The sequence below is a fragment of the Salmo trutta genome, chromosome 15 (genome assembly GCF_901001165.1).
Source record: "Salmo trutta chromosome 15, fSalTru1.1, whole genome shotgun sequence".
Classification (NCBI taxonomy): domain Eukaryota; kingdom Metazoa; phylum Chordata; class Actinopteri; order Salmoniformes; family Salmonidae; genus Salmo; species Salmo trutta.
Genome location: NC_042971.1, coordinates 27,851,725 through 27,867,519, shown reverse-complemented (window position 1 = coordinate 27,867,519; position 15,795 = coordinate 27,851,725). Strand labels below are relative to the sequence as shown.

Genomic DNA, 15,795 nt, shown 5'->3' with positions numbered 1-15,795 from the left:
TTAAAGTAATAAAAAAATATATGAATCTAGAAATTATGAAATAGTTTGACAACCCTGTTTGTAAGCTTTTAAATAATATAAATCTCAACAGTTTATGTTTTCCAGTGATGAAGACTTTGAACACCTTTATCTCTTGAATGTTTAGGCATTGAAGTCCAAAAAGTCACTTTCTGAGCACTTCTACAACATGAAAATATGTATGGAAGGTTTCATTCAAATCAAAAGGTGTGCTGTCAAAAAGTGATTGAATTCAAGTGGATTTACCCTATACACTTACACAAGTCCTTTTCTCTTCCCGTTTGCTCTGTGTGTGTCTGTGTGGTGTGGCAATAAAGTGTGAATTGTATCCCTGTTTCCTATGGTTCATTTACGTCCTTGAACCGGAGTGCTGGGACAGTTGTACCTATATCTAAACTGGCACCTCTATCGGAGTCCACCGCTGGTGATGCTTTTTTCAACCATAGTAAGACTGGTCTTGAAAGTCCTGTTATATACAATTATAATATACAGTTGAAGTCGGAAGTTTACATACACTTAGGTTGGAGTCATTAAACTCGTTTTTCAACCACTCCACAAATTTCTTGTTAACAAACTATAGTTTTGGCAAGTCGGTTAGGACATCTACTTTGTGCATGACAAGTTATTTTTCCAACAATTGTATACAGACAGATTATTTCACTTATAATTCACTGTATCACAATTCCAGTGGGTCAGAAGTTTACATACACTAAGTTGACTGTTCCTTAAAACAGCTTGGAAAATTCCATAAAATGATGTCATGGCTTTAGAAACTTCTGATATGCTAATTGACATCATTTGAGTCAATTGGAGGTGTACCTGTGGATGTATTTCAAGGCCTACCTTCAAACTCAGTGCCTCTTTGCTTGACATCATGGGAAAAGCAAAAGAAATCAGCCAAGACCTCTTTTTTTGTAGACCTCCACAAGTCTGGTTCATCCTTGGGAGCAATTTCCGAATGCCTGAAGGTACCACGTTCATCTGTACAAACAATAATACGCAAGTATAAACACCATGGGACCACACAGCCGTCATACCGCTCAGGAAGGAGACGCAGTCTGTCTCTTAGATATTAACGTACTTTGGTGCGGAAAGTGCGAATCAATCCCAGAACAACAGCAAAGGACCTTGTGAAGATGCTAGAGGAAACAGGTACAAAAGTATCCCTTTCCACAGTAAAACCAGTCCTATAATCGACATAACCCGAAAGGCCATTCAGCAAGGAAGAAGCCACTGCTCCAAAACCTCCATAAAAAAACAGACTACGGTTTGCAACTGCACACAGGGACAAAGATCTTACTTTTTGGAGAAATGTCCTCTGGTCTGATTAAACAAAAATAGAACTGTTTGGCCATAATGACCATCGTTATGTTTGGAGGAAAAAGGGGGAGGCTTGCAAGCTGAAGAACACCATCCCAACCGTGAAGCACGGGAGTGGCATCATGTTGTGGTGGTGCTTTGCTGCAGGAGGGACTGGTGCACTTCACAAAATAGATGGCAAATTATGTGGATATATTGAAGCAAAATCAAGACATCAGTCAGAAAGTTAAAGTTTGGTCGCAAATGGGTCTTCCAAATGGACAATGACCCCAAGCATACTTCCAAACCTATAGAAAATGTGTGGGTAGAACTGAAAAAGTGTGTGCGAGCAAGGAGGCCTACAAACCTGACTCAGTTACACCAGCTCTGTCAGGAGGAATGGGCCAAAATTCACCCAAATTATTGTGGGAAGCTTGTGGAAGGCTACCTGAAATGTTTGACCCAAGTTAAACAATTTAAAGGCAATGCTACCAAATACTACTTGAGTGTATGTAAACTTCTGACCCACTGGGAATGTGATGAAAGAAATAAAAGCAGAAATAAATCATTCTCTCTACTATTATTCTGACATTTCACATTCTTAAAATAAAGTGGTGATCCTAACTGACCTAAGACAGGGAATTTTTACTACGATTAAATGTCAGGAATTGTGAAAAACTGAGTTTAAATGTATTTGCCTAAGGTGTATGTAAACTTCCGACTTCAACTGTATAGAGTTCTCTGTGGAGAAACATGCTTTGAGATTCTATGCAAGAAATAGAGGGCAACTTTTCCAAGTGTTATTCAAGGGACAATTACTGACATACGGTGGAGTGAATCAGCCAGTCCCCTTATACCTATTACTTTTCTTACACAATTCAATCAGAATCGACCACTAACAGATGGCTTTAGAAAAGCCAACACCACCACCTGAATGCAGCAATAAGAGCACAACAATAGGCTTGAAATTAGGTTATTTGCCTGACTCTAAACACAGAACAGTGATAATGCCTTTCATTCTGACATCCTTGCATGATAGGAATATACCTAGAGGCGGGCTATTCACATACAGTATAGATTCTGGTGTGTAATGTATCATTCTTTACCTTAGAACCGGAACCCCCAACAGGAGCTAGCCAGCTAATTAGCTACTAGCTAGTTGTCAGCTAGCCACTGCTAGCGGTCATCAGCTAACCTTTAGCCAGGACAACTCCTGCCAGTCTGTACAGCGTGTTTCAATCCAGAGCTTATTGGACTCCTTTTTCTCCATATCACTGGATTCCTACTGCAACTCTGAACCTCTTCACCTGGCTAGCTGCTAGCTGCTATCCGATTGGCTTCTCCTGGCTTACGTCTCTGTCCCAAAGAAAGCACCAATTAGCCTGGAGCTAGCCTATCTCCCGGCTAGCTGAAGAGGTCCATCAGTCACTCCTTGGGCTACAATACCTATTTTGCCAATTGGCCTGGACCCCTTTTATTGCCGATACGGAGCCCCACAGATCCATCACGACTGGACTGCCGACGTAATCTGCCCGAGGGTTTTTTTCAACAGGCTCCTTTGTCGCAACGTCCCCTGAATGCCCATCTGCTGGCCATGGCCCACTAGCTGTCTAGAGCATACCGGACTGTTAGCTGAAGTGGTCCATCAGTCAATTTCTTGGGCTACTATACCTATTTTGCCAATTGGCCTGGACCCTTTTACTACACGGACCCCTGCTGATCCATCATGACTGGTCTGCCGACGTAACCCGCACGAGGGGGTGTTGGAGATTTTCCAGTAATCTGATGATTTTCAGTAACCTATACTGTTCTCTTTGAAGTAGAAAGAATAATCAATATAAGCTTAAATATTAGACATATGTAAGCAGAATGAAGGCTAAACCTATGTGAGTGTCCAAGCTAGATCAACATCGAATTGACCATTGGACATATAAAGAACAGAACGTAAGCAGAATTTGTGTAGATGAGACAAGGTAAACTAACAAGACGTGAATGGTCTGGGCCATATCTGATCTTGTGAAGGCTACTGGACACGCACACAAGTTAAGCATACATTGATAATGTAGGTCTGAACTTTTAAAGACCTTTGGACAGGAACATTAGCTAAGGGGTATGCATGTCATGCCACCAATAGAATCTATGCCCCAATATCTGAGCCAATAAGAGAATGGAAAGTATGTAACAAAGAAAATGGGGTGATGACATTATGTAAAGGTAAAAATGTATAAAGGCCAAGCATTAAGAATGAGAAGGCAGTCTTCCATGGAGGTGCTCAGCTTTTGTTGTTCTCTGCGATAAAAGTCTAATTGAATTCACAAGCTCTGGTATCTGAGAAGTATTTGAGTCAATAGTTTTCCACAACAGGTGCTACAACAACTATGATCACTCGGCTACGCATGCCTCTCCCTAATGTCAATATGCCTTGTCCATTGCTGTTTTGGTTAGTGATTATTGTCTTATTTCACTGTAGAACCTCCAGCCCTGCTCAATATGCCTCAGCTAACCCTCCTGTCCCACCTCCCATACATGCGGTGACCTCACCTGGTTTAATTGATGTTTCAAGAGACAATATCTCTCTCATCGTCACTCAATGAATGGGTTTACCTCCACTGTATTCACATCCTACCATACCTTTGCCTGTACACTATGCATTGAATCTATTCTACTGCGCCCAGAAACCTGCTCTTTTTACTCTGTTCTGATCATACTAGACAACCAGTTCTTATAGCCCTTAGCCATTCCCTTATCCTACTCCTCCAGTGTTCCTCTGGTGATGTAGAGGTTAATCCAGGCCCTGCAGTGCCTTGCTCCACTCCCATTCCCAGGCCCTCTCATTTGTTGACTTCTGTAACAGTAAAAGCCTTGGTTTCCTGCATGTTAACATTAGAAGCCTCCTCCCTAAGTTTGTTTTATTCACTGCTTTAGCACACTCTGCCAACCCGGATGTCCTAGCTGTGTCTGAATCCTGGCTTAGGAAGGCCACCAAAAACCCTGAAATTTCCATCCCTACCTATAACATTTTCTGACAAGATTGACAGTTCTAAGGGGGCGGAGTTGCAATCTACTGCAGAGATAGCCTGCAGAGTTCTGTATTACTATCCAGGTCTGTGCCCAAACAATTTGAGTTTCTACTTTTAAAAATCCACCTTTCCAAAAATAAGTCTCTCACCGTTGCCGCTTGCTATAGACCCCCTTCTGCCCCCAGCTGTGCCCTGGACACATGTGAATTGATTCAGAGCTCGTGCTGTTTGGTGACCTAAACTGGGACATGCTTAACACCCTGGCCATCCTACAATCTAAGCTTGATGCCCTCAATCTCACACAAATGAACCTACCAGGTACAACCCCAAATCTGTAAACACAGGCACCCTCATAGATAGCATCCTAACCAACCTGCCCTCCAAATACACCTCTGCTGTCTTCAACCAGGATCTCAGCGATCACTGCCCCATTGCTTGCATCTGTAATGGGTCTGCGGTCAAACGACCACCTCTCATCACTGTCAAACGCTCCCTAAAACACTTCAGCGAGCAAGCCTTTCTAATCGACCTGGCCCGGGTATCCTGGAAGGATATTGACCTCATTCTGCCAGTAGAAGATGCCTGGTTATTCTTTAAAAGTGCTTTCCTCACAATCTTAAATAAGCATGCCACATTAAAAAAAAAATGGAACCAGGAACAGATATAGCCCGTGGTTCACTCCAGACCTGACTGCCCTTGACCAGCACAAAAACATCCTGTGGCGTACGGCATTAGCATCGAATAGCCCCTGCAACATGCAACTTTTCAGGGAAGTTAAAAACCAATATACACAGGCAGTTAGGAAAACAAAGGCTAGCTTTTTCAAACAGAAATTTGCATCCTGCAGCACAAACTCCAAAAAGTTCTGAGACACTGTAAAGTCCATGGAGAATAAGAGCACCTCCTCCCAGCTGCCCACTGCACTGAGGTTAGGAAACGCTGTCACCACCGATAAATCCACAATAATTGAGAATTTCAATAAGCATTTTTCTACGGCTGGCCATGCGTTCCACCTGGCCAACCCTACCCTGGTCAACAGCCCTGCACCCCCCACAGCAACTTGCCCAAGCCTCCCCCATTTCTCCTTCACCCAAATCCAAATAGCTGATGTTCTGAAAAAGCTGCAAAATCTGGACCCCAACAAATCAGCAGGGCTAGACAATCTGGACCCACTATTTCTAAAATTATCAGCCAAAATTGTTGCAACCCCTATTACTACCCTGTTCAACCTCTCTTTCGTATCATAAGAGATCCCCAAAGATTGGAAAGCTGCCCCGGTCATCCCACTCTTCAAAGGGGGAGACACTCTAGACCCAAACTGATACAGACCTATAACTATCCTACCCTGCCTTTCTAAGGTCTTCAAAAGCCAAGTTAACAAACAGATCACCGACCATTTCGAATCCCACCGTACCTTCTCCGCTATGAAATCTGGTTTCCGAGCTGGTCATGGGTGCACCTCAGCCATGCTCAAGGTCCTAAACGATATCATAACCAACATCGATAAGAGACAATACTGTGCAGCTGTATTCATCGACCTGGTCAAGGCTTTCGACTCGGGCAATCACCACATTCTTATCAGCAGACTCAACAGCCTTGGTTTCTCAAATGACTGCCTCGCCTGGTTCACCAACTACTTCTCTGATAGAGTTCAGTGTGTCAAATCGGAGGGCCTGTTGTCCGGAACTCTGGCAGTCTCTATGTGGGTGCCACTGGATTCAATTCTCGGGCTGACTCTTTTCTCTGTATACATCAATGATGTCGCTCTTGCTGCTGGTGATTCGCTGATCCACCTCTACGCAGACAACACCATTCTGTATACTTCTGGCCCTTCTTTGGACACTGTTAACTAACTTCCAGACGAGCTTCAATGCCATACAACTCTCCTTCCGTGGTCTACAACTGCTCTTTAGTGCAAGTAAAACTAAATGCATGCTCTTCAACCGATCGCTGCCCGCACCTGCCCGCCCATCCAGCATCACTACTCTGGATGGTTCTGACTCAGAATATGTGGACAACTACAAATACCTGGGTGTCTGGTTAGACTGTAAACTCTCCTTCCAGACTCACATTAAGCATCTCCAATCCAAAATTCAATCTAGAATCGGCTTCCTACATCGCAACAAAGCATCCTTCACTCATGCTGCCAAACATACCCTCGTAAAACTGACCATCCTACCGATCCTCGACTTCGGTGATGTCATCTATAAAATAGCCTCCAACACCCTACTCAACAAATTGGATGCAGTCTATCACAGTGCCATCCGTTTTGTCACCAAAGCCCCATATACTACCCACCACTGCGACCTGTATGCTCTCGTTGGCTGGCCCTCGCTTCATATTCGTCGCCAAACCCACTGACTCCAGGTCATCTATAATTCTTTGCTGGTTAAGCCCCACCTTATCCCAGCTCACTGGTCACCATAGCAGCACCCACATGTAGCATGCGGTCCAGCAGGTATATTTCACTGGTCACCCCAAAAGCCAATTCCTACTTTGGCCGCCTTTCCTTCCCATTCTCTGCTGCAAATGACTGGAACGAATTGCAAAAATCGCTGAAGCTGGAGACTGATATCTCCCTCTCTAGCTTTAAGCACCAGCTGTCAAAGCAGCTCACAGATCACTGCACCTGTACATAGCCCATCTGTAAATAGTCCATCCAACTACCTCATCCCCATACTGTTATTATAATTTTTTTGCTCCTTTGCACCCCAGTATCTCTACTTGCACATTTATCTTCTGCACATCTATCACTCCAGTGTTTAATTGCTAAATTGCAATTATTTCGCCTCTATGGCCTATTTATTGCCCTACCTCCCTTATCTTACCTCATTTGCACACACTGTATATAGACTTTTTCTATTGTGTTGACTGTATGTTTGTTTATTCCATGTGTAACTCTGTGTTGTTGTTTGTGTCGCACTGCTTTGCTTTATCTTGGCCAGGTCGCAGTTGTAAATGAGAACTTGTTCTCAACTAGCCTACCTGGTTAAATAAGCGCTTTAAATTTTGATCGGCAGTCCAACTGTAAAAGTATTATTCAAGGACATAAAAGGAGAACAGGAGCGTAACGCTGGGGGTGAGAGAGATTCATAAATATATGTAGACACGCAATCTGGAACCAAATCTGCTCTTTGAAGAAAATGCTAATGCTGTTAACAAAAAGCACGGTCTTATTCACAAAATGTTTAGAAATACCTTGCTTGTCAAGTGTCCATTTAAACGTCCAAGATTTTAAGGTAATGACGTACAAACCAAACTATGACTTGCAAAATAAGGTTTGCATGGGACACACTGACCTAGGGATTGACTGGAAAATAAATAAATACTACTTTCCACTGAGTCCAATTGCATATAAAACCCATTTCCTCCCTCTATAAAATGCCTTCTGCCCCAATCCTTCCATGGACCTCAAAGCCCCTTTAAAAAGTGCTAATGATTACTAAGAGTGCTGTTAGCAACACAGAGGAACTGCAGGGGTGCAAGTAATTGCAGGGGGATTTGGTAAGACTGTCCTAGTAAGAGAGAGATCTAGAGAGAAAAAAGAGCAAAGCAGAGGAAGAGTGTGAAAGTGAGATTAAAAATTAGCGTGAAGAGTGGGTTAAGACTTTCTCACCAATGTTGCTGCTACTCGACATCAGAACAGCGATTACTCACCTTGAATTGGACTAAGAATATTTCTTCAATGAGTCGGAGGACAGGGATTTACTCCAGACACCCGAATAGGCCCTCATCCCCGTCATTCGCAGGGGAAAGACAAAGGTTTTGTGGAAGGATCTTGGGATGCCTTGTGAGGTTCAGACAACGAGTGGCTTTGCCATTGGTACTATTACTCAACGTACAATCATTGGATAATAAAATGGACGGACTTAAAGCACGTATATCCTACCAACGGGATATTAAAAATGAATAACTTGTGTTTCACAGAGTCGTGGCTGAACGACAACATGAACAGGTTATACATTTCAAAAAAAAAATGTTAGTCAATTTAGCAGATGCTCTTATCCAGAGTGACTTACAGTAGTGAATGCATACATTTCATACATTTCTTTTCCATACTGGTCCCCCGTGGGAATCGAACCCACAACCCTGGTGTTGCAAACACCATGCTCTACCAACTGAGCCACACGGGACCTACATTGTACCGGCACGATAGAACAGCAGCCTCTGGAAAGACAAGGGGTGGAGGTCTATGTATATTTGTAAACAGCAGCTGGTGCACGATATCATCAACAAGTTTGCAGACACAACAATAGTGAGCTTGATTACCAACAATGAGACAGCCTACAGGGAGGAGGTTAGGGCACTCGGAGTGTGGTGTCAGGAAAACCTCTTACTCAATGGCAACAAAACAAAGGAGATGATCGTGGACTTGAGGAAACAGCAGAGGGAGCACCCCCCTATCGACATCGATGGGACAGTAGTGGAGAAGATGGAAAGTTAAGTTCCTCGGCGTACACATCACGGACAAACTGAAATGGTCCACTCACAAAGACAGTGTGGTGAAGAAGGCACAACAGTGCCTCTTCAACCTCAGGAGGCAGAATAAATGTGGCTTGTCACCTAAGACCCTCAAACTTTTACAGATGCACAATTGAGAGCATCCTGTCGGGCTGTATCACTGCCTGGTACGGCAACTGCACCGTCCACAACCACAAGGTTCTCCAGAGGGTGGTGATGCACAACGCATCACCGGGGGAAAACTACCTGCCCACCAGGACACCGACAGCACCCGATGTCACAGGAAGGCCAAAAAGATCACTAAGGACAACAACCACCCGAGCCACTGCCTGTTCACCCCGCTACCATCCAGAAGGCGAGGTCAGGACAGGAGCATCAAAGCCGGGACCAAGAGACTGAAAAACAGCTTCCATAAACAAGCCAACACTAAAACAGAGGCTGCTGCCTACATAGACTCAAATTATTGGCCACTTTAATAAATGATTCACTAGTCACTTTAAATACTGCCACTTTAATAATGTTTACATATCTTACATTACTCATCTAATATGTATATACTGTATTTTATACCATCTACTGTATCTTGCCTATGCCGCTCAGCCATCGCTCATTCATATAGTTATATGTACATATTCTTATTCCATTCCTTTACATTTGTGTGAATGAGGTAGTTGTTGTGGAATTGTTAAATTACTTGCTGATATTACTGCACTGTTGGAAATAGAAGCACAAGCATTTCGCTACACTCACATTAACATCTGCTAACTACAGTTGAAGTCAGAAGTTTACATATACATTAGGTTGGAGTCATTAAAACTCATTTTTAAACCACTCCACAAATTTCTTGTTAACAAACTATAGTTTTGGCAAGTCAGTTAGGACATCTACTTTGTGCATGACAAGTAATCTTTCCAACAATTGTTTACAGACACTGTATCACAATTCCAGTGGGTCAGAAGTTCACATACACTAAGTTGACTGTGCCTTTAAACAGCTTGGAAAATTCCAGAAAATTATGTGATAGCTGTAGAAGCTTCTGATTGGCTAATTGACATAATTTGAGTCAATTGGCGCTGTACCTGAGGCCTACCTTCAAACTCAGTGCCTCTTTGCTTGACATCATGGGAAAATCAAAAGAAATCAGCCAAGACCTCAGAAACAAATGTAGACCTCCACAAGTCTGGTTCATCCTTGGGAGCATTTTCCGAATGCCTGAAGGTACCACGTTGATCTGTATAAACAATAATACGCAAGTATAAACACCAGGGACCACGCAGCCAACATACCGCTCAGGAAGGAGACGCGTTCTGTCTCTTAGAGATGAACGTACTTTCATGTGAAAAGTGCAACTCAATCCCAGAACAACAGCAAAGGACCTTGTGAAGATGCTGGAGGAAACAGGTACAAAAGTATCTATATCCACAGTAAAACGAGTCCTATATCGACATAACCTGAAAGGCTGCTCAGCAAGGAAGAAGCCACTGCTTCAAAACCGCCATAAAAAAGCACATGGGGACAAAGATTGTACTTTTTGGAGAAATGTCCTCTGGTCGGATGAAATAAAAATAGAACTGTTTGGCAATAATGACCATCGTTATGTTTGGAGGAAAAATGGGGAGGCTTGCAAGCCGAAGAACACCATCCCAACCGTGAAGCACAGGTGTGGCAGCATCATGTTGTGGGGGTACTTTTCTGCAGGAGGGACTGGTCCACTTCACAAAATAGATGGCATCATGAGGCAGGAAAATGATGTGGATATATTGAAGCAACATCTCAAGACATCAGTCAAGACGTTAAAGCTTGGTTGCAAATGGGTCTTCCAAATGGACAATGACCCCAAGCATACTTCCAAAGTTGTGGCAAAATGGCTTAAGGACAACAAAGTCAAGGTATTGGAGTGGACATCACAAAGCCCTGACCTCAATCTTACAGAAAATGTGTTGGTAGAACTGAAAGCGCATGTGCGAGCAAGGAGGCCTACAAACCTGACTCCGTTACACCAGCTCTGTCAGGAGGAATGGGCCAAAATTCACCCAACTTATTGTGGGAAGCTTGTTGAATGCTAACTGAAATGTTTGACCCAAGTTAAACAATTTAAAGGCAATGCTACCAAATACTAATTGAGTGTATGTAAACTTCTGACCTACTGGGAATGTGATGAAAGAAATAAAAGCTGAAATAAATAATTCTCTCTACTATTATTCTGACATTTCACATTCTTAAAATAAAGTGGTGATCCTAACTGACCTAAGACAGGGAATTTTTACTAGGATTAAATGACAGGAATTGTGAAAACTGAGTTTAAATGTATTTGGCTAAGGTGTATGTAAACTTCTGACTTCAACTGTATGTGTATGTGACCAAAAACATTTTATTTTATTTGATATCTAAGGAACTCTCAAGGTTTTGCTCGGCTGAGTTAGAGTATATCATGATAAGCTGTCGACCACACTATCTACCTAGAGAGTTTCATCTATATTCTTTGTAGCGGTCCATTTACCACCACAAACCGATGCAGACACTAAGACCGCACTCAATGAGCTGTATACGGCCATAAGCAAACAGGAAAACGCTCATCCAGAGGCAGCGCTCCTAGTGGCCCGGGACTTTAATGCAGGGAAACTTAAATCCGTTTTATCTAATTTCTACCAGCAGGATAAATGTGCAACCAGAGGGGGGGGGGGGGGGGGGGGGGACTCTAGACCACCTTTACTTCATACAAGGAGACACGTACAAAGCTCTCCCTCACCCTCCATTTGGCAAATTTGACCATACTTCTATCCTCCCGTTTCCTGCTTACAAGCAAAAATTAAAGCAGGAAGCACCAGTGACTCGGTCAATAAAAAAGTGGTCAGATGAAGCAGATGCTAAGCTACAGGACTGTTTTGCTAGCACAGACTGGAAAATGTTCTAGGGTTTTTCCGATGACATTGAGGAGTACACCACAGTTACTGGCTTCATCAATAAGTGCGTCGATGATGTCGTCACCACAGTGACTGTACATACATACCCCAACCAGAAGCCATGGATTACAGGCAACATCCGCACTGCGATAAAAGGGTAGAGCTGCGTCTTTCAAGGAGCGGGACACTAACCCGAAATTTATAAGAAATGCCCTCTGACGAACCATCACAGGTAAAGCGTCAAATCAGGACTAAGATCGAATCGTACTACACCGGCTCTGATGCGCATCGGATGTGGCAGGGCTTGCAAACTGTTACAGACGACAAAGGGAAGCACAGCCGAGAGCTGCCCAGTGACTCGAGCCTACCAGATGAGCTAAATTACTTCTATGCTCGCTTTGAGATAAGTAACACTGAAACATGCATGAGAATATCAGCTGTTCCGGACGACTGTGTGATCACGCTCTCCGCAGCCGATGTGAGTAAGAACTTTAAACAGGTCAACATTCACAAGGCCGCAGGGCCAGATGGATTACCAGGACGTGTACTCTGAGCATGCGCTGACCAACTGGCAAGTGTCTTCACTGACATTTTCAACCTCTCCCTGTCTGAGTCTGTAATACCAACATGTTTCAAGCAGACCACCATAGTTACTGTGCCAAAGAACACTAAGGTAACCTGCCTAAATGACTACCGACCCATGGCACTCATGTCAGTAGATATGCAATCCCAGAAACCATAGACCCACTTGAATTTGCATACTGCCTCAACAGATCATGCAATCTCTATTGCACTTCACACCTGGACAAAAGGAACACCGATGTGAGAATGCTATTCATTGACTACAGCTCAGCATTCAACATCATAGAGCCCTCAAAGCGCATCACTAAGCTAAGGATCCTGGGACTAAACACCTCCCTCTGCAACTGGATCCTGGACTTCCTGACGGCCGCCCCCAGGTGGTAAGGGTAGGTAACAACACATCCGCCACACTGATTGTCAGGGATGCGATCAGTCCCCTCCTGTACTTCCTGTTCACTCATGACTGTACAGCCAGGCACGACTCCAACACCATCATTAAGTTTGCCGATGACACAACAGTGGTAGGCCTGATCACTGAAAATCCCGAGACAGCCTATAGGGAGGAGGTCAGAGACCTGACCGTGTGGTGCAAGGACAACAACCTCTCCCTCAACGTGATCAAGACAAAGGAGATGATTGTGGACTACAGGAAAAAGGAGGACCGAGCACGACGCCATTCTCATCGACGGGGCTGTAGTGGAGCAGGTTGAGAGCTTCAAGTTCTTTGGTGTCCACATCACCAACAACTAACAAGGTCTAAGCACACTAAGACAGTCTAGAAGAGGGCACGACAAAACCTATTCCCCCTCAGGACGCTGAAAAGATTTGGCATGGGTCCTCAGATCATCAAAAGGTTCAACAGCTGCACCATCAAGAGCATCCTGACGGGTTGCAACACTGCTTGGTATGGCCACTGTTCAGCCTCCAACCACAAGGCACTACAGAGGGTAGTGCGTACGGCCCAGCCATCCAGGACCTCTATACCAGGTGGTGTCAGAGGAAGGCCCTAAAAATTGTCAAAGACTCCAGCCACCCTAGTCATAGACTTCTCTGCTACCGCACGGCAAGCGGTACCAGAACGCCAAGTCTAGGTCCAAGAGGCTTCTAAACACCCCCCCCCATTTTACACTGCTGCTACTCTGTTATTATCTATGCATAGTCACTTTAATAACTCTACCTACATGTACATACTACCTCAATTGCCTCGACTGGCCGGTGCCGCTGCACCTGTACCCCCTGTATATAACATTGCTATTTTACTGCTGCTCTTTAATTCCTTTTTTTAGTGGTATTTTTTTAACTGCATTGTTGGTTAAGGACTTGTAAGCACTTCACTGTAAGGTCTACACTTGTTGTATTCGGCGCAAGTGACATAACATTTGGTTTGATGACTGAATATTGAGAGCTGTTAGCAGTTGCCGATGGATATTGCTTGACTGTGTTTGGATGAGAAAACATGACATGATGGAATTACTAATTACCTTAAATATGCTGAGATGCAGCTGCACCTGGGTTTCAGCGATTACTGCTGCATTTCTTTCATTGTTTGAGTATACAATGACTAGTAAGGGGATATGACAGCATTCCGGTGCAATGTCAGATAGGACCATTCCCTGAAACAAGTGCCTCGAAATGAACACTGGTTCAGACGTGGTGGTTTAAGGGCTTTCAAGGGACAAATCAAAAGCTTGGTTTTCAAACCCAAAATGTGAACTGCACCACAAGAGGTGGGGGAGTGCAATCTATGAGTGTAATCTATGCATTCACAGTGACTATGCAAACAGCAAAGTCAAACTACCGAACCCTGATAAGATCAGAAGTTAAGGGGGTGAAAAAGTTACAGGAATTCGAGCAGATGACCGGATTTGCATCTGTTCGATTATATCCGATTTTTCCCCCCCAATCAAATCTGGGTGGATATACTGTACAGTATATAGTCACAACAACCCAACATATATTGAGTTTCATTACCTGACCATTTGAATATCATACCTGGTAATTCTTGTTTAGAGGCTCATGTAGAAGGAGAAACCAATGCATGAAACCATCAGGACAGATTAGTACATGTCCAGTGGCTTTTACTGTTGAACTTGCTCAATTGAATTTTGAACAGGTTTGGTATAATGCCATGAATGAAATAGAGCTGTGCTTGCTTTTTAGGTTTCCTATCAATATTCAGAACAGTGATGGATCGGTCAGGCGTTGGCACTCTGACATACCCTGTCCACCACAGCTCGGGCCCCTGGTTGCAAGCCTCCCCTGGTCCCTAGACACCAGTACCTGCTCTCCCTCTGTGAAGATCCTGCGGCCAAAGCTCCAGGTGATGGTGGGGGTGGGGTCTCCTGAGGCCTCGCAGGTCAGGGTGATTTGCTCCTCCAGCTCTGATGCAGTCTGGTTGACCAGGTAGGTGATCTTAGGTTGCACTAGAGAAGGTAAATACAATAAATTGATGGATGACAATGGAATACATTGCTTGTATGCACATTGCTATAGTAAAACCAATAAAACCAATTCTAAAGCCCAAAAACACAACGTTCTTTTACCACAGTTAATGGTAATTATTTTGCTCTTACCGAACACATTCAAGCTGACTTCCTCCTCTTTCTCCCCGGCCTTGTTCCGGGCGATGCATGTGTAATCTCCTTCATCCACTTTCTTGACATCCTTTATTATCAGCTCCGAGCCGTCGTTGTTCAGGCCGTACTTATCGTCCGATTCAAGGACAATGTTGTTACTGAGGGGGGAAAGGCAGAAATACAGAGTTCACGTCACTGATGTCTGTCTCCACAACATGAAGGTTAAAATAGTCGTCTTCACTCTGAGAGTATGATCTTTTTGGGGGCCGTATCTCAGTAGAGCAGCTGGTAAACAAAAGGCCTGGGTCAGAACCATAATGTCACGTTGGCATGAAGAGATTCGGGAGACAGGCGCAGGGAACACGTAATCGTTTTTTTGTATTATACCCCAAATTACGGCGTGCCGTGTAAAGGCGCGGGGACGTAGTCCAAACAAACACGTCACAAAAACACAGGGCTGAAACCCAAACAAAAGAGCGAGGAGTACCTTGAATAAATAACACACGCGTACGATGATTAACACACGGGACGAGACCCGTAATCATCTGCGCAATCCACAAGGGCAAGAAAGCCAAAACACACAGCACAGGTACTCACACGCACCAACGGACATGGGAACAATAATTGACAGCACCATAGTGAACAAAGGGCACATCTATACAAATACAATCACTGGGAACAGGGGCCAGGTGTGCACAAGGAAAGTTCCAGAGGGATCCGTGATACATAAAACCAATGTCTTTAGAGCTACTGACCAGACATTCAGGACAGAAATCAAAAAGCTTTTTTCTTTGTTTCTCTGGCTCTGCTTTGTTACCATAGCTGCATCATGGCTGTTTTACAAAGGCACTACATCCATAGGATGGTGATACACTGTATGATGTCAAGTTGAGGAATTTCTTCGGCACTCTTGACCGAGCACTCTCTTTGAACCAT

The 15,795-nt window shown here is 43.9% G+C and overlaps 1 protein-coding gene across 12 annotated transcripts in view; it reads right to left on the bottom strand.

The window, feature by feature from the left end:
* The window catches only part of ncam1a (neural cell adhesion molecule 1a), a 294,012-nt gene that overhangs the window by 65,630 nt on the left and 212,587 nt on the right, over positions 1–15,795 (bottom strand). For all 12 annotated transcript variants that reach the window (XM_029690814.1, XM_029690815.1, XM_029690818.1 and 9 more), the window contains exons 7-8: positions 14,857–15,017; positions 14,564–14,706 (exon numbers count right to left, since the gene is read on the bottom strand). In XM_029690814.1, the coding sequence (XP_029546674.1) occupies positions 14,564–14,706; positions 14,857–15,017 (304 nt within the window). The remainder of the gene's footprint in view (positions 1–14,563; positions 14,707–14,856; positions 15,018–15,795) is intronic.